This window comes from Drosophila ficusphila, unplaced genomic scaffold, assembly GCF_018152265.1.
Source record: "Drosophila ficusphila isolate 14025-0441.05 unplaced genomic scaffold, ASM1815226v1 contig_791, whole genome shotgun sequence".
NCBI lineage: Eukaryota > Metazoa > Arthropoda > Insecta > Diptera > Drosophilidae > Drosophila > Drosophila ficusphila.
This window is the reverse complement of record NW_025064737.1, coordinates 14,760,685-14,779,779: the sequence shown is the minus strand read 5'-3', so window position 1 is coordinate 14,779,779 and position 19,095 is coordinate 14,760,685. Positions and strand designations below refer to the sequence as shown.

The window sequence follows — 19,095 nt, the reverse complement described above, 5'->3', positions numbered from 1 at the left end:
CTTCTTGGTTTGGAGCGTTGCATTGTTTTGGCTTGGCCAGATTTGCCCACAGCCCCCTACTCTGGCCGGCGGAATTCCACCCTGCTCCACTTCCAGGCTTCACTGTAAGCTGGGACACTTTGTCGGTGTCTGCTGTGTGTGGCTCTGGGCCGGGTTTTGTGTGTCCGGGAAGCCAGAGAGACGGGGTCGCAATTGATGAACATGTTAAGTGCTTTGCCGAGGGGTTGGCCCAAAGTTTTGTAGAACGCCTTTCCTGGCTGCCTTGCTGGATTGCTGCTGACTTGCTGCCCTCCTCCTCCTCCTTCGCCTCCCCCTCCTCCTCTTCATCCTCCTCGAGTCGCTTTGTTTGTGGGTGGTTGGGAGGTGTTAAGTGGTTGTGGCTTGCCTGCCGGCGTCTACTGCTTTTGCTGCTGCTGGAAAAGTCAATTATGGCCGGGCTTTGTTCAAGTGCCGGCGCGTTGAGAGAGTTTCGGGCTTGGAATTGGAGCACATGTGTTTGCCAAACTGAGCACCAAAACGGAGGAACAACAATCGAGCGAAAGTGGGTGGTGTTCCCCAGTAATTCGGGGTTTCCAAATCGCCGCCCGCCTTCCGAATCGATTCGTTTTGTTGGGGATTGCCCTAATGATACATTCCGCCAAATGTTGGTTACCTTCCCGCTTGCACTGCATCCACATTAATTAAATGCTAAATTTAACACAAAGTCAATTATGCTAATCATCTGAAACTCCACTTGGATTCAGTTTCTCGCCCCCTTTTTCCCCTCCTCTCTGATTTTCCTTTAACTAAGACACGAGCTCTGTTCCGAATTTGATTGGCAATAAGGCACAAGTATGCCCAGTGGGGGGATTTATTCTGTCTGCGGCACTTTCCTGATTCTCCCCTGAAAATCTCCCGAAGCTCTTGGTCCTTAAGCCCTCGCCTTTCGTTCGCTTTGATTGTGTTTTGCGGTCTCGTCTTTCACTCTGTTTCGGAATTTCATTTTCGGCAGCAATTACAAATTAGATAAACCGCATAAGAACAATCAAAATTGCGTGAATCGTTTGTAGGAGAGAAAGGAAATGGAAGATAAGAAGACAGCTAATCCCACAAAGTGAAAAAACCAGAAGGGAATTTTGCACAGTTCTTTCTTATGAAAAAAATATTGTATTTATATTTAAATGAATTTATTTATTATTAAAGAAGGGAAAATATATATCTCTGGCTCTAAAACCTACTCGGCTTTCCTTCATCGTTCCTGCATTTGCTCTTTTTTAGTTTCTCTTGAATTTTTAATTAGCTAACTTATTTGAGAAGACATCAAACAAATCAAAAACAAGGAATCCCTTTTACGATACCCTTTTGGGGCATATCCTAATCGACTTTGGTTTCAGCCTCCCGTCTCTTTTCCATTTGCGTTTTTCGCGCTTCTTCTCGCACCTGTCGACACCTGTTCTTCGCCGGGTAGCATCTGTTTATCTTGCGTCATTCAGCGCCAAGCGGCATTAAATCAAAACCACTTCCGTGCCAACTGTCACTTGTTCGCCCCCTCTCGACCGCCGACCCCTTTGGAAACCGCTCTGGTCTCCTCTGAATTCTTGGTTACTCACACGATTCTTCACTTCGACGGCGACAACCAGTTTGCCGTGTTCTTGTTTAAGTAAATAAGCAAAAGGGAAAAGTCAGAGAATGCGCCCATCCATCCATCAAAAAAGGGCTGCCAGCATGTAATCCGAAACCGAAGGAGTGTGTGTGTGCGAGTGTGTGTGGAAGGGCCCAGACACCCCCAATCAGGCAAGAGTACCACCCCATCAGAACTCGGAACAGGTAGTCACAGAGGAAAAAAAATCAATGCCTCAAAAGAATATATGTTGCAAAAATCCACAAAAATCTAAATGAGATAAAAAAAACAACTCTTCAAGATCTTATATAATTTTTTGAAAAAAGTACAATAAATATTAATTTGATTAGTTTCGATAAATGAACCTTAAATTTATTACTTTTCCCATTTTCTCTCTCTGCATCAAACATGATGTGTAAATATACGAGGAAACCAGACTTTGAGGATAAAAAGGATTCGGAGACCAAGTTTGAGCTGCTTATAAGTAAATATCGTCTCAGTTTTTGTTTAAGGGTTGTCACTTAGTTTATTATGTGTGGGTATGCTTAACCGTCCCCCCTCCCCCCTCCCGCTCCTCCCCTTTTTCCCCCACCACATTTTATCTCTCTCTTTCCGACTAGAAGCTAATTGAGGAATGCAGCTGCTGGCAAAAGGCCCAGAAACTGAGAAACTGAGCGTCGAGAGGAGGAATTTGCACAGGCTGATTTATCTGGCCCTTCTTATCTGCCACCTCTCACCCCAGATTTTTCTCTCGCCAGCCATTTCTTAGCCTTGTATTTGCACATCATTAGCAAAGACAGCAGAACACTTTGAGATACTTTTTTTTGTACTTTACTACCGGCGTGACCGGGAAAGGTAATTCCTCTTGATGGATACACTTTTGAAGCTCTGAGTGATTTCCCATCGACAGATAAGAATGCAAGCTGATTGCAGGTCTCACTTACCATTTATTTCCCCATTTCCGACCGAAGGGAAACCCCAAAAAGACAGTTAGTAGTAAGGAGGGGGGATAAACAAAGGCTAGGGAATGAAAAACAAAACTATGGAGCTCTTTGTTTAAACGGGGATCAGAGCGAAGCGGGGCTAAATAAATTTCTGAGAGAAGGGGAAATAAGCAAGCGCAAAGGGGCTCGGTTACAGATTTAGCCGGGCCGAAAAGGGGGCGATAACATGACCAGCCCCAAAAAGAGGAGCAAAAAAAGGGGAGGGGAACAGGGAGAGAGTATCGCTGGGAAGGCAGTTCATGAGCTATGAACTCCGGAGCCAACTCCATTCTTTCCCTCTATGCTGCTCTTGTGTTTGGTGAAAGGCTCTTGACCACAAAAATTGTTTCGCCTTCGTTGCACAACTACACACACCGCAAAATCACAAGCTGAACTCGGAATTGGGTCCGAAGTCGCTCCGATATTTTGCCTTTCGCCTTTTTGCATTAACAAATTGTGGCAACGATTGGCTAGAGCAGCAAAAACAAAGCCCAAAATCATTGACCACCATCCAACCGAACGTTTGACTGGAACATGCAATTTGGGTTTGCAACGGAAACAGTCTAAGTTCGGCTTACAAAATTTTTCCTATCTTACCAAACCGATATTTATGGAGCTTCTGTGTTAGTTGAAAAACCATATGATGACTCCACGCATGCGATTTTAATAGCTTTTTTATGAGTTGTAAATATTAATTTGTAAAGCTCTTACCAGCTTTAAAGAAATCGTTAAATAAAACAACTATATTTATGCTTTTCGGGGGCCATAAATCAGTTCCATCCTTTGGTGGGTTCATCAATTACCAATTTAAGTAGTCACAGGGTCTTGTCTTGCGGACTGCCAAACGAAAACTTACAAAGTTTTGATTACTTAACTTAGCGAATTAAGTAAAAATTCGTAATAAACAAAAGCTAATGAGTCTCTCTCATTTATCTTTGCAGGTGAGTTAAAACCGAAGTTCTTTGTGCCTCCCAAAAAAAAAGAGGAACACAAAATGTTTTCGTAAGTAAGCGCAGAGCTAACAAAAGTTTTCCACCGAGTTTGATCTGCATAATGCCTTTTACTTTTCTTTTCCTGCTCTGTTTTTGCTGTACTACTTTTTGTTCGGCAACAACAATAAATCATGGCGAAATTTCCCCAGTTGGATTTTCATTTTATTGCATTTACTTAGTATTATTATATTTCTGGTCTTGGGTTTTTCCATTGGGAGTTGAGTTTTAATGATTGCGCCAGCCTTCCCTTTTTAGTGGCCACTGCCAGTGGGTCTTAACTATTGTTAAGTACTTTCGGCCAAAGTTTTCCGCCTGCCGAAGATAAAGCTTTCAACTTTTTCCTAAGCGCCGAGCAGCTGCTTATGATAATCGAGAAAAAAAGCAGCAGAATCTCCAGAGCCTCCGAAATTGTTTGAGTCGACAGTGTGTCTGTCTGAATTTGTATCCGAATAAATTTAGTATCTAAGTGAGGTATTTTGTATCCGAGAGGAGCATTTTGTATCTGTGTGTGGGTGGGTGGCTGCTGCGATGTGTGGGTGGCACTCCGTCCAATAACAAATTATCCAATGCACTTTGCCTGCTGAGCCGATGCTTCAGTTTCTGCCTCCAAGTGCGCTTTCCGCAGCTAATTGACATCATACTGAACTCATTCACATTAATTAATGACATCATTCCCAAGCCGGGTCAGCGATGAATGGCGACATAAAAGGGGGTTGTGGAGAAGTGGAAGAAGGGGCAGGGGAGGGGAAAGGGGGTTGAAGGGGCGGCATAATAAACAAAGCGCAATTTATGAAAAAAAAAAAAAGAAAGAGCAGCAAAGAGATGAAGACGCACACGCACTTTGCGCTTAATTCGAGGCAATTTCAGAAATGCACAGTAAGAGGCGAGTACTTTGCTGAATGGCCAAACGGAAGTAGATACACGAAGCCACATATTCAAACAATTGCGTTCAAAATAATAGTAATACTTGTTCTGTAGCTACCAAATTAAGTACATTTTATCAATGAACGTGCCTGGGTTGCTATTCAAAAATTTGAAAAAGATTCTTGTGCATAGTTTGTAAAATTTGAAATTCAACTGAAAACTAAAAATATCAATGGATTACTCATCTCATTTTCAATTTTTAAGTGAAATAATTTAGCAGAGAAATTTTTGATTTAAAGAGCTTAAATGTGGTTCGCCCAAATTTCAATTATTTCTATTATTTCCTTCACAATTTCAAAAGCACTCCATACATTTTTTGCTAGCCAAAGATTAACCACAAATCGCCTTGGCTTTTCACAGACTTTTGTGGTCTGGCAGGAATTTGCAAAAGGCCAACAGTTAGAAGCCAAGAGACAATACTCTTAATTTATGCAAAATAATTGAGTAATCAAATGGGGGTTTATCTCCCCATCTCAAGCTCCATCTTGAGCGGGGGAAATTAATATAAATTGAGTAGGGCGGAGAGCTTTTCCTTGTTCGCTCCTCAAGGGAAACCTTTGACACTGACCCACTGACAGACAATCTGGGGATTGCTGCTTACTCATGGCTATTTTCCGACCTCCCACCACCACTTTCAGACTCTCCTTCTATTGCTTTTGTGGCTCTGCTCGGTTTAATTATGCAAAATTAATGTTAATTAGCCTCAGCTGGTGGAATAATAAAAAAAAAATGTGTATATAGAGAGACATATAAAGTTATATACGTACGTACATCCGGGCTTAGAGATTTTTCCCCAGCGATTTGTGTAGGATTTTTTTCGCATTTCGTAGCTTTTTGTTTCCCTGGGTGGCTGGCTAGCTTAGAAATTTGTAAAAATTCAGCACAGATGGAAATTAATTGCGAATGCTAATGGAAGAGGCCGAGATTGCGGCAACAAAAGGGCCTGTGGGTGCAAAATGGGATGGCAGCTCGACATTGATGATGATGGAGACGACGACAATGGCATTTGTCAGGCGTCAGGGCATTTGTCATCGGTTCCAGTTTCATTCGTTTGCTGCGGTTACAAAATTGCCTTCAACCAGGGCCGAGGTCCTCACCTTAATCGTTCCATATTGTTTCCCCATCTACGATTCTAAAGTTCCAAAGTACTTGTCACCGACACCGGATTCATTGATGTACCTCTAGTATGGCTGTCGTTTGATTTGCGGTCTTCAAGCCAAATTGGCATTACACTTCGATTGTGTTCTCGAAAACCACATATTCGTCTAGGTCTGCTCATTGCTTGGCTTGGCTAAGAGCACTCAGAAGTGGGTCTCTGATTCTGGCCCAAAACGGAAGCCCCAAAACGAGCAATTTCATTTCGACTCCCTTTCTCCGCGATCGTGTCTTCTGGTGTCTTTCAATCTCCGCTTTTTCGCTTGAACTTTTGAACTAGATTCTGCAGACTGAAGCTCACTCACACACACACACACACACACACACATACACACTTACAGAGCTGTCTATTGTCTTGCCGTGTGGCTCAATTCTCCCAAGACGTGAGTTTTACTTTTCCCACATCTCGCCCTCTCTTTCTATAAATCTCCCCGATCTCCACTGGCAATTTGGGGGCCGTGGTTTTATTACATTAACGTTTGCAATTTGGCGTAATCGGTTCTATGATTTATGGCATCTCAGGCTATCAGCTAAAAGATACACATACCCTCAAAGGGAGATGAAGTCCATTGAAAGCAAATTGGAAAGTATCGAAGAGCGGGCGAAAAGTGTAAGCACAAAGTTCGTCAGTCAGTCAGTCAGTCAGTCAGTCAGTCTCGAAAGGAAATTAAATTGAAAGCCCTGCAGGCTGAGGAAAAGGAGCGAACGGGAACGGAGGCTATACCCAAAGATATAGACGTTCATGTAGACTTAGCCCAACCTACTTACCTACTCGAGTGTCTGAATGTTTGTGCATTAAATATGGCGTGGATAATAAAAGCAGCCGAATCAGCAGAGGGGCGGAGGGGCGTAGCAGTGGTGGGGGGCGTGGCTATTGCATGCTATACTATGTAGCGTACATAGCTACCTAGACTACAGCCAAAAAGCACCCACCCACCACCCACCACTTGCAACTTGTCCTTGCCTCTCTGTATGTGTGCCACATGGCGTATGATGGATTTATGTTTAAGTTGCGTGCAAGCAACTTAATGGATTTTGTAATTTTCTGAAAAACGAAGGAAGAACACTCTTCTTTTTGTATTCACGTCCATACATCCCGGCAGGCGTACGAGTATAGAAAGAGAGTCAAAGCGAAGGCGAGGCGGAGCGAGAAGAAAGTTGGCCAGAACAAACTATCTCGTAGATACTTGTGCACACACATTCGGAATGGTTCATCCTCAAGTTTCCGACCCAATCCCCCTGCCAATGGCAAATAGAGACGGGCGGCTGCCGTGAAGCATGAGGCCCGGCTCTTGCGCCAAAGAATTGGAGCATGCCAAGTTATAAAAAATGTTGCTCGAGCATCATAATATATGCGGCACATAAGCATCGCAACGAGCCAAAACCGAGACTGCCACTCTGTCTCTTTGGCAGGGGAAAAGTTGAAAACGAAAACAAACATTCGGGTGGGAGAACTTGAAAAGCAAGCCGAACTCATCATGCCCTGCAGAAGTAACCTTGGAACGAACCGAGCCAAGTATGAATTAGTGGTCCAAACCCAGTCAAACTCAGCCGCGAACTTAAAAAAATTAAATGTCAAACGACGGCGAAGTGAATGTAATTTTATCTGCAAGTTATTACGTCTTAGAATATAAAATCAAAAAAATAATTGTATTAATTGTAGAAAATGAAGGAATGTATTCATATGAATGTTTATATTGATATTTTAAATCAATAATGTATCTATATGATTTTATAAGGTATTAGAAATTTTCAAACTATGTAGCTAAACAAACCTGAAAAGAAGAGTTCATATAATTTGCAAAAGAAAACATGTAGATAAAGAAGAGGTGAAATAAAAAGCAGGAAGGAAAGCCTGAGAAACGGAATATTTCACTCGAGAAAACTTTCGGCAAAGTCAGAAGGACTTGGCTTATTAAATATTAATTGTGCAACTGGCAACCGAGTGGCACTGCGAGTGCAGAGCAATAACAATGACACAGTAGATATTTCCACCCATTTTATGGTCAGAACCACTTGGCCCGTAGAGACGAGTTATTATTCTATTGCCACTAGGCGTGTCAGCTCATCCAATTCTGGGCTCTTCTACTCGTATAGTAAAAGCCCCCACTATTATCATCATCATTATCCACATCATCATGATGAACTGTTGACAAATTTGGGCATTTGACACGAAACACGATACATTTGCATCTAAGGCAAGAGTGTATCTATAACAAATCGCGTATCTCAAGTGCCGTCAACGAGCGGAATGCGCAACAATCTACGAAAAAAAGCGGATCACGTGGGAGCTGCAGATACTTGCAGCGCGCACTTACAGATACGAGTACTTTGGGCTTTGTCTATCCTCACGCATTAGCAATGCTAATTGTGATTTCAGTTGCTGACAAGTGATCTGGCCAAAATCATCTTTATTTTTATGGCAAAACTCGTTTGCCGAGAGCTGATCATCATAATGCCCCCGAGGATCGTGGGCGTGCATCTATTAGCCAGCGTGTGTGTGTCTCTATCTTTTACAATGAATCTCAACTGATTGAGTGGAGAGATGTGTGTGGGGGGAAGGGCCTTTTGGCCCCATCCAATTGCCAGCTAATCGAGCGAATCGACTTTGCCAGCGGGCAAACACAATTTGGTTTTCGTCTTTTTTTTTTTGTTTTGTAACTGCCTCCAAAATTGATCTGTAAACCTAACTTTCGCTCTAGATTTTACGTTGCGGCTTTTGGGATACACAAAAATTTTGATTTCGTTTCGGTTTTGTGGATGTTTTTTGTGCTCTCAGCCGCCGTCGTAATTGCCCAGTCCAAGTTCCCCATTTCGGTGAGGGGGCGCGCCACAGACAACAAAGCATTTGTCATTATAAAAATTACATTTAATTATATTTATTTTATGCCAAAACAACAAATGCTCCCGCTCCCAACTTCCGTTCCAGCATGGTTAAAACAAAAAAAAAAATAGCGACGCGATTCGTTTCGGTTCTGTGTTGTTGTTTAGCAAAGCGTGCGGGAAATTCATTAGCAATATTTATGACTCGCTGTTTTGTGCCTTTTTCTCTCTCGGAACCTTTTCTGTACACTTTTTTCACATTTCAACCGACTAATTTCCATGGCAATGGAATAGACAGACAATAACAACAACAATAACAAAAACCAAAACCAAAAACAACAAAATGGTAGATAGTCAGCGTCATTATTGTTACTCTCGGGCTTCCATTGAACCCTCCCCTCTCACTTTTCCCCTCCGATTTTCCCCGCCCTTTTCCATTGTATTTCGTTAGAATTGTAGCGTTATTTTTGCTGCTTATGTAAACAATGCCTTGCGAGTGTTAGTCACTTATTTATTGCTGCAAAAGTGCATTGCGAATTCAGATTTCAGAGAGGGAATGCTATATCAAAGGCCCGGTCTTTTGGGAGAGTTTCGATTCTATTATACACACTCAATCGCATTATCTGAACCGACAAATTACGGCAACAAGTTGCTGTTCGATATCGTGTTTATGGCCAGCTACGAAAATTAATTAATTACCCTCACGGAAATCAATTTCATTTATATCATTTGCGCAACAAAATATTCGACTCCAAAAATGGTCAATATTAATGTGTATTGATGCGCTATACTCGTAGGTATATGTAGTGCTTTATGATAAATTTCGCATGTTTTCTGGCCATTGAGCATACGCCTGTTTGGCCGCTCATTAATCGCAATGTGTCCGCAATTTTTGGCCATAAATCTCATGCCACTCGATGCCGAACACACTTTGAAACACATGCAACCCACACACAAAGTTATTTCGGCTCCATTGTCTATTATATATTCATAGTGCGGTTGTTTCGGCTGTTACCATCATTTATTAATCATTCAGGATTAGTGGAGCTGCCATCCCAAAATCATCGTTATTCCGTTGATTGCTGGGGGTCATATTAAATTCGTATTAGCTCTCGAATCAACTCCTTTCCGCTGGCTGATGAAGTCTTAAATGTTAGTTTTATCGCTTGCATAATTTGTCATATGCAAAGTATCTTGAATTAACCGAGCGGGCGCCATAGATACATTCGCCAGATACAATTCACAGGCGTCGAACAGTGAAGTGAAATGGGGATGGAGGGGGTTCAGTTCAGTTCCGTTTTGTCCTTGCTCCATTATAATCCGCATTCAAAACCCTGTTTGTGACCCGCACATATTTACACACAAGCTCACATCCATATGCATATAGATCCCGAATCATATCTTCGAGATCTGAACTTTAGTTATGTGCATATTTTTGCCCGCTCAAGCGAGCGTTTGTAATACAATTTCGGTTTGTTGTCAGCTCAATTTTCAAGTTGTTTCAGATACACACACACTCCTTACACCACACACACCCCCTGCTCTCATGTGAGTTCTGGAGTGTGTGCGGGTATATCTGGGTTTTTGTTTGTTTGTTTGTTTGCCTTGCGGTCTCTGTTATTCCCATTTTGCTGCTGTTGCTGCTGCTGTTGCTTCTGTGTATTTAAATTTTTTCCTTACCCAACTACGCAATGGAGTTGCCAGCAGCTGGCCTTGTTGTTCTTGTTGTTGCTGATGCCGATGTCTCACTATGATAAGAGCAAGTAAGTGTGGGCTACACTGCAAGAAACAACAAGAGCGGTCTTTATTCTCCAAGATTGACCCACTGTATTTGCATTCCTTGCAATCTAAAATGCAGATGGCTTCGACAAACATCTGCCGAATGAATAGGTTCTCGGATCGAAGTGGAAAGCCATATAAGTTGTCAGATTTTGTCTTCTTTGGGGTTTCAATAAGATAATAAATTTAACTTTAACACTCTAGAAGTTCGAGTTAATAAATTGTGAGCATTAATCACCGACATAACTCGTAATTCGTTCCGCAGTTTAAAGTGAGAATTGTGTGTAGTAAAGCTTTCCATATTTGTAATTTTCAGTATATTTCGGTTCTCAATATTTGTCACTCGCTTTTGCTTCTCACCCCCCGTCGAATACATTTGTCGTCATATTTGCTTTTGATTTATGCAGTGTTGTTCGAGACCTTCGCCCCATCCCCTCACTCACTTTTCTCTTTTGTAAACATTTGCATTATGTTAAATAAACCCGAAAGTATTTCGACATATCGAAGTACTATTTGCATATGCGCAAAACAATAACTCACACGCTGCCCAAATATTTGACTTCTATTCAAAGTTAAAATTTCAGATCCTCTTTTGTTTGGGGTTCTAAAATTTTAAGAATGGTTTCAATATTAAGAGCAAAGGTCATAGCTTATTTAAGTAGCATTAAAAATGCAATACTTAGTAATTAGAAATTTACAAGCCTTTCTCTAATTTCATAATTTTCCCTCTTATTTTCTAGTTCAACTGATTCGTCAAAATAGCCAACTACCAGGACCTGTTGGGCAGCCATCATCAACTGCTCATAGCCGCCACCGCCGCCGCCGCCGCTGCAGCAGCCGCCGAACCGCAACTGCAACTGCAACACCTGTTGCCAGTAGCGCCGACGACGACGATCAGCAGCAACCAAGGCAACAACCCTCTTGGTTCGATTATCACTCCGATCAATCAGATCAACAGCAACGTAAGCCCAGGCAGCAACCACAACAACAGCAGCAACAACAACAACCAGCAGGCGGTGTTTGAAAAAGCCATCACCATTTCGTCGATTGCGATAAAACGCAGGCCGACGCTGCCGCAGACGCCAGCAAGTGCCCCACAGGTGTTGTCGCCGTCGCCCAAGCGCCAGTGTGCCGCCGCCGTCTCCGTTCTGCCGGTGACCGTTCCCGTGCCCGTTCCGGTCTCCGTGCCGCTGCCCGTCTCCGTGCCCGTGCCGCTGCCCGTCTCGGTCAAGGGTCACCCGATCGCGCACTCGCACCAGATCGCCCACTCGCACCAGATCTCGCATTCGCATCCGATCTCGCATCCGCACCACCACCAGCTGAGCTTCGCCCATCCCACGCAGTTCGCGGCCGCCGTTGCCGCCCACCACCAACAGCAGCAGCAGCAGCAGCAACAGCAACAGCAGCAGCAACAGCAGCAAGTGCAGGCGCAGCAGCAGCAGCAAGTGCAGCAGCAACAGGTTGCCTACGCAGTTGCCGCCTCACCGCAAGTGCAGTTGCAGCAACAGCAGCAGCAGCAGCAACAGCGATTGGCGCAGTTCAACCAGGCGGCAGCAGCAGCCCTACTGAATCAGCATCTGCAGCAGCAACAGCAGGTGCAGCAGCAATCCTTGGCCCACTACGGCGGCTACCAGCTGCACAGATACGCACCACAGCAGCAGCAGCAACAGCAACACATTCTACTGAGCAGCAGCAACAGCAGCAGCAACAGCAAGCACAGCAGCAACAGCAACAGCAGCAGCAGCCCAGCAGCAGCAGCAGCAGTTGTGTCAGTTGCAACATCCGTTGCTGCGGTTTCGACTAGCGGCGGCAGCTTGCCGGACAGTCCCGCCCACGAATCGCACTCGCACGAGTCGAACTCCGCGACCGCCTCCGCGCCGACCACGCCCTCGCCGGCAGGCAGCGCCACCAGCGCCGCCCCCACAGGAGCAACAGGAGCATCTGCGGCAGCAACAACAGCAGCAACATCAGCTGGTACACCAGCAGCATCGGCCGTTAGCGACAGCAACAACAATCTGAACAACAGCAACAGCAGCAGCAACAGCAACATCAACAGCAACAACAACAGCAACGCCATAATGGAGAATCAAATGGCTTTGGCCCCGCTGGGACTTTCGCAGAGCATGGACTCGGTGAACACGGCCAGCAACGAGGAAGAGGTGAGTGACAGCTTCCATTTCTCCATCTAAAGGATACTATATACGGCAGACAAAATAGAAGTACAAAATAAATTTGGGGTAGCGAAAACGAAAAAGAGTTCTTGGCCCAACAGCGAAATGCGACAAAAGTGACAGCTTGGGGAATACGAAATCCTGCATACTGAAATATTGTTGGCAAAGAATTGCGGAAAGTTATCCTGCCAGCCGAAATCTCTAAGTAGAGTACTAGAATTGGGGCTAAAATTTACATTTATGTACATAAGCAAGGTCCATGCAAATTATTCTGGGGATTATCTTAGGAAGCTTGGAGTTTAAATGCCAAAATTAAACCCATAGCTCAGGCTCACATTTCCTTTAAAGAGTTTTCAATAAAAGCTATTATATTTCATTTATTTTCAAAGAGTCCTCGTTCAATTTGTGCTTAAAAATGATTTATATAGCTGCAGTTAATCTTTATGGAAAACACAGACTTCAACACATGTGCCAGATGGAAATCCCTTTCAATCACTCGCTTTCATTTGATTCATTTAAAGACTTTCGCCTGATTTTCAACGGCAATAGAAAGTATGATCGATATGTCGAGTGCTGCTGGCCCAGTGCATCGAGCGCCGCCCCTTTGATATCCCCTGAAATAATGGTGCGCTACATCAACTGGCAGCTCGGGCGTAAGATTTTTGTTTGGCGCCCTTTGTTTTTGGCCGAAAAGGGGGAGCCTGCTGCTTTATGAAGCCAGAGAAAAAGGGAGAGGGGGAGAGGGGATGGGGTAGGGGTTTTGCACTTGTGTAAGTGGCATGTGCATCCATTGGTGGTGCCACTGCTGGCGCTGTTTGTTGTTCTTGTTGTTGCTTACATTTTGATTATGCGCCTTGTCTTATGCTACACATATTTCACGCTGCTTTCCTTTCATATTTCTTCGCAGCAGCATGCCACGCGTAATCCGCGCGGCACGTGCCCAACCACCCAACCCACCGACCCACCAACACACACGCCCCCCACTGAACCACCCAAACCCAGCGAAACCACCCAACGTTCGCTTCGCTGCACTGCCTTCATGTCAAGTGGGTACGTGGCCTTACACACGCATCCGAAGCCCCCCAGCAAAAGGTTGGAGGGGGTTTAAAGGGGGAGGGGGTGTAAAAGGGGGTGGGGTGGGGGCTACCACTACTACCAAGCGATGCGTTAAATTTGATTTCATCCTTGATAACAAAAAATGTTCTTACTTTTGTTTTACTTTCCTCGTTGCTACTGCGATTATGGATTTTTATGTGCGCGTGATTTTGTGAAATTTATTGAGTTTCTTTATCGCACAGGTTGCTGAATAGTTGGCCAAAGGTTAAAGGGGAAAACAGTTGGGTGGCTCCGAAAGGTTTACTTTTAAATTTTGGTTGTAAAAGAGCCGTAAAGAATACATTACGTTTTGATTTTCTAGAGTTTAAGAGGTGTTACTAATCCGTTATTTTAAAGGACTTACTTTGCAACATTTTTTTTCTTTGAAGCGTACCTTTAAAGGATTCTTATTGGCTTTTATTTAATCGAGTAACTCACCATAATGTAGAAGGAATATTTTTTTCAAATGCTATATATTTTTGTGAAAATCTTTTGCCTTTGCTGCTGGAGTTCTCCTACGGAAATTCGCATTAAAAATGCATCAATCACTTGGCTGCACTGCAATTTTCCCCCTTCCCCCTGAAATCTCACCCAAAATAAAAGGCGAGAAAGATGCAAGCCGAAAGAAGATAAAGTTGCACATGAAAATGAAAAATATTACTGACTAGGAGACTTAAATTAATCAAAATAAATATCAAGCCGAAGAGCAAACGAAGGCAATCTTCCTGCAGTGCGAAAGGAACAGAAAAAAAAGATGGCTTGGCTTTGAGAGTCGTTGACCTGAACCTGGAAAAAGAGTTGCAAATGCAATTCACCTCCCCCTTTTCCCCCATTTTCCACCTCCGTTTTCTCTCACTCTCTCTGCCTTCCTATTCATTCACACTGCAATCTGACTTCATTTGTATTTATGAGTATTCATTCTCGGCTCTGTCCTCCCACTTCTTTCGGCTCTTCACGTGTGTGAGTGTGTGTGTTGGTCTGTGTGTGTGTGAGAGAGCTGCATGAATTATTGATAAGTCAATTAAAAAAGTATGACAGCGGCTGATGGTTGGTAAATATTTTACAGAGACCTCAAGCCAAGGGGCTAAAGCCAGATCCCAGATCCCAGATCCCTTATACCATATCCCCATATCCCTTATCCCCGGTGCATCCTGGCCACGATGTTTGCTTGTCATCTGCAGGCGGCAACATATTGCTTTTCTTTCATTTAAACGTTTTATGAGCAAGGAAGCCAATTCCCTTAGCTCCACTGCGCAAAAATTTGTGATTTAAATGAAAATCAACATCTAGACAACATGTGCAGCAGAAAAAGCAATGGAAAGGAAAATATGTAAATCAAAGAAAGAATCTGTGAAGTTTTAGATAAGTTTTGATATTTAAAAACTTGGAATTAGTTTTCTTAAAATGGAAAAGGAAACTAGGATTATTTGAGATATGATATTGAACAATTGTTATATTATATAAAATATAATTGAAACAAAATTTATTAAAAAACTTAAATTTTTACCATTTGAAAACAATGTTTTACCCAATCTCAGTTTTTAATTTTACAGTTCAGTAAAAAAATCGTATTGAAGTTTTCAACTAACCACTGCCAATTTGAAAACTTATTTTAATGGATGAGGGAACAGAGAGCGAGAGTGCCGCCCAAGAGTCCTGAAACTGATGCAAAGTGGCTGACTTCTGGGGCCATCGAGCAGTCAAGTGTGCGCAACCTGCCATATAAAAGTGTGTGCGACACAATCGAGTGACCCCTGGTCCCCAGATCCCTGCCAGATTGCACCTACTTAACCCACTCCCCTCCCCCTCTTACCGCTCTCCTGGTTGCACCACCACCAACAGGCTTGTGGCAGCACGTAGTGCTTTGTTTAAATGCAAAATGTGAGAATATATAAAATAAACTTAATAGAACTTGTCACAGATGTCCTTTGGCCCGGTTGCCTGGCTTGACATCACATCCTGCCCAAAGTTGCGCACAATTAAACTTTTAACTTTTTGCCAGTTTGCGAAAGGAATTCCACCTCCCTCCCTCCCCCTCTCATTTCCCTCTCAGGAGCCACTCCTCTCTGCACTTTTTATGCACATTCCACATTTTTGTCATGTGCACTCAACGGAAATTGCCATGTGCCAAAATGGTAGATTCCTCAGCCTCCAAGTTTCTCCCCCTCGTTTTCCCACCAACGAAGACCACCGCTTTATATTTTCACTCCCCTGACAGTTTGCAGTTTTCCAGTTTGTTTGCATTATTTTGTTTCACATTTTTTCAATTTGCTTATTTATTTGGCGTTGTTTGTGCGCAAAATTGCAAATAGAATAATGGCCAAAGAATATCAAAGTTGAGAGTTTCGGCCACTAGGTGGCGCGCGTCAGACTGTCAGCCTGTCTAGCGAAACAGAAGGAAAAGTTTGCGTTTTCCCTGCTGCAACTGTTGCTCACCTTCTGTATGGCCATAGCTATGGCTAAAAATAAAGAGAGAGAGCGGAACAGAGAAACCTATGAGAAGGAAAGGGAAAGGCGATGCTTTTTGGCCCAATGAATTTGGCTAAACAATTCACGCCCCCTTCGGAGGTCTCTTCACACATTTTGTGTGCAAAGCAACCCATTTTCCCCGCCCAGCAAACAAAATGTCAACTGTGTATATTTTATTTACTTATTTACATTTGCATTTTATTTGTCCTTGCTCTTTTCCGTTCTCCGTTAAACCCTCGAAATGCCAAAAGTGTTGGGTTTTCTGATTTTTTCCCTTTTTCCTACTTTTTTGTTTTTGACAAGGCTTTTAAGCTAACATCAATGCAGTTGGCAAATTGCTTTACGTGGTCAAATGTTTGGGACCCGTCTATGCCACTTTCGAATTCCATTTCCAATCAGGTACCATTCCCCTTAACAATGTCCACTTTGCGGCCAAGTTCTTGAAGCATCTTGAGCGCCATTAGGCCAAGTCAACTGCCAACCTTTAAGTTTGGGTTAAGCTGACCTTAACACACTACGATCAAGTTTACCCAAAAACTTTGTTCATAAAAGTTGGAATTTAATTCTAAGCCAACCGAAAAAGTTTTAAAACAACATATTTTTAAGTCACAAATAATAATAACTTTAAAGAATTGGCATTAAATGAATTCTCCTTTTTAAAACAAGCTAAAAATTTTTTATTAACATTCAACAATTTTTGTGCAGTGCAGCTAAAGACTCTATAAAGATGCGAGGAAAGTAAAACGATGAAGTCGCCTTTTATGGTTGCCAAGGAATGGGTGGTGGCTTAATTCAATTTGGCTAAAGACAATTTCGCGCTAAATGAAATTATTAAAAGGTTCAGGCCAGCGAAAAGAAAGGAAAGGAGCGACAAGACTCTCAAGATGTTATCGGAAATAATTTGTGTAAAACTAGAGGTGCCAACATAAAAAGAATCGAATAGAAGGAGCACTCAGCTGAAAGTCGTTGGCGAAAGATCTTAGATAGTCGAAGTTAGTTTGAAGTGGTTTTAAGATGCATCTGAGCTCGTTAAAGTGGCTTTATTATCATTTGATTTGACCTTTGCCAGCCAGTTGGGGAAAGGGAAAATGGGAAATGATACGTGACTTGTGGCAGCTGTCGCTGATTAAACTTCAATTAATAAAACAAACGCCATGCAACGTCACCTCGTATGACACTTCTTCCTTTTGCTCCACCGCCCTTTTCAACTTCCCATCGGCTTGCGGTGCTCATTATGCATTTAACATGCATTAACCTTCCGCCGTGTAATGCAATTAAAAATGCCAGCTGAACACATAAATTACACGCTTAAATAATGCAGAAATTAATAAGTTCTGCTCAGCCTCGACTCCCAGGCCCATAATTCTTAATTACCTGTATGCGTGGGTGAAAGGGGAAGAAAGTGTGCGGCTGGGGAGAAAGAAAGTAGTTTGCAGAGAAGGAAGTGCAGTCATAAACGCTGACGGCATACATTGCAGGTCGCCAGCAGTGTATTCTTGGCCATATTTACTTAGCCGGCCCAGTGGGAATTCCTCTGAAATCCCACTACTTCATTCGGCCTGCTGCCATCATTAATATTCGCAGAAACTGCTGCTGGAATCACATTTCCCCTAAGCTGATGCTCCTTTTGGACTTGTCCATTTTGCGTTTGGTTTTTCGCCTTTTGTTTTCTCCGCTCATTATGGCCGGAATATGGCACCCGGGAGCCCCATCTCTTGGCCCCTTAAAACTCATTAGTATCCGCTTTGTCCCTCTCCAAATACAACGCTTTGTCCCCGTCTCGTGTTCTTGTTTATGCGTGGCCATCAAATTGACACAACATGCAAACGCCTCATAAACGAGAATTCCCCATCAACTGAGCTGCCAAAAAAAAATAAGAGAGGAAGGGTGCAAAAACAAGTAATTAAAGAAAAATAAAACGGATTTTGCCAAGAATGGGTTTCCTTCAACGAAATAGGGATTTAATTGTGGTGGGTGATTCTGGCTTAAACACAATGCTTATTTCTCAAAGAAAGTGGCGTGTGTTTTACTTGATTTGTTGTATTTTTAGTTTAAAATATTTCTTAAATATTATTTACTATAAAAAAAATGTTTGCTGCTTGTTTTGAAGTATGTCTGTGGTATTCCTTGGTAAATATAGTTGAGTAAAAACTTTTGATTTCTTTTTGTATGTCTACAACTTTTTCTATTCGTCTGTGTTGTTTGTGTCTCGGTGTGAAAGTTCTTATTAAATTTGGTTTAGCCACACTTTTTATGCTGCCTTCTTCTCCTTTTTTATTCTCCTCCCTTATTTCTGACCGTCAATAAATAAGGCTGACTGTAAACACGCATATACAAAAAATGTTGCTGACACTTGCAACAATTTCCGCTTCTGGTCAGTTAGCTGTTTCCTCTCTTCGCACGTTTTCCCACTCATTTTCCCCCGTCCCTGCGCCTTTTTGTATGCAATGCGACATCTGCTGTCTGCTGCCTTTTTTATGATTATTATAAGTTTCTCTCGTTCCTTTTTTTTCGTTTGTTTGTTTGTGTGGGTGTGGGGTGCGGTTTTGCCTCTTTTTGGGTGGCGAAAATTTCACTTACCGTTTCTGCTGTTCCCTTTTGTTGTATATTGTTGTTGCCGTTCCTGATGTTTTGTGTTGTGTCATCATCGACACGCAAGTCAAACAAATCACCAAACAAATAAGTGCAAACGGGCATTTTGGGGATGGCCGGCGAAGGTAACGACGACGGTAAATGAAAAGATTCAGCCCGCAAAATGGGTGGGCATTTCCCGACCCCCAACCCCCAACCCCGCTGTAAACAGAAAATCGTGACGAGGCCAAAACAACAAAGTGAACAAAAATTCGCCTCCATTCAGCGCCGTCGTTTTCCTTCTTATTTTAGTTACAGTTTATGGTCAGGGAAAAGTCCACGAACCTCACACAAAAAGCCTCCTCACCAACAGCTGCTTATTTTTTACGTGGAATAATTGAAGTTTCATTTGAGTTGTCCCCTCATGTTGTTCTTTTTTTTCCGAGGGAGCGAACAAACTGTTGGCAAGTTTGAGTTTGTGCTTCTGCGGTCAAAAAAAAGGGGAAGTGAGTGAAAAAGGTTAAGCTCAATTA

General features: G+C 42.9%; 1 protein-coding gene across 1 annotated transcript in view; it reads left to right on the top strand.

Moving 5' to 3' along the window:
• Positions 1 to 11,005: 11,005 nt before the first annotated feature.
• The window catches only part of LOC108087129 (protein couch potato), a gene marked incomplete at its 5' end in the record, with an annotated part of 50,982 nt that continues 42,892 nt past the window's right edge, over positions 11,006 to 19,095 (top strand). Inside the window, 1 exon segment of the mRNA XM_017184326.2 lies at positions 11,006 to 12,415. Within this exon segment, the coding sequence (XP_017039815.1) occupies positions 11,006 to 12,415 (1,410 nt within the window).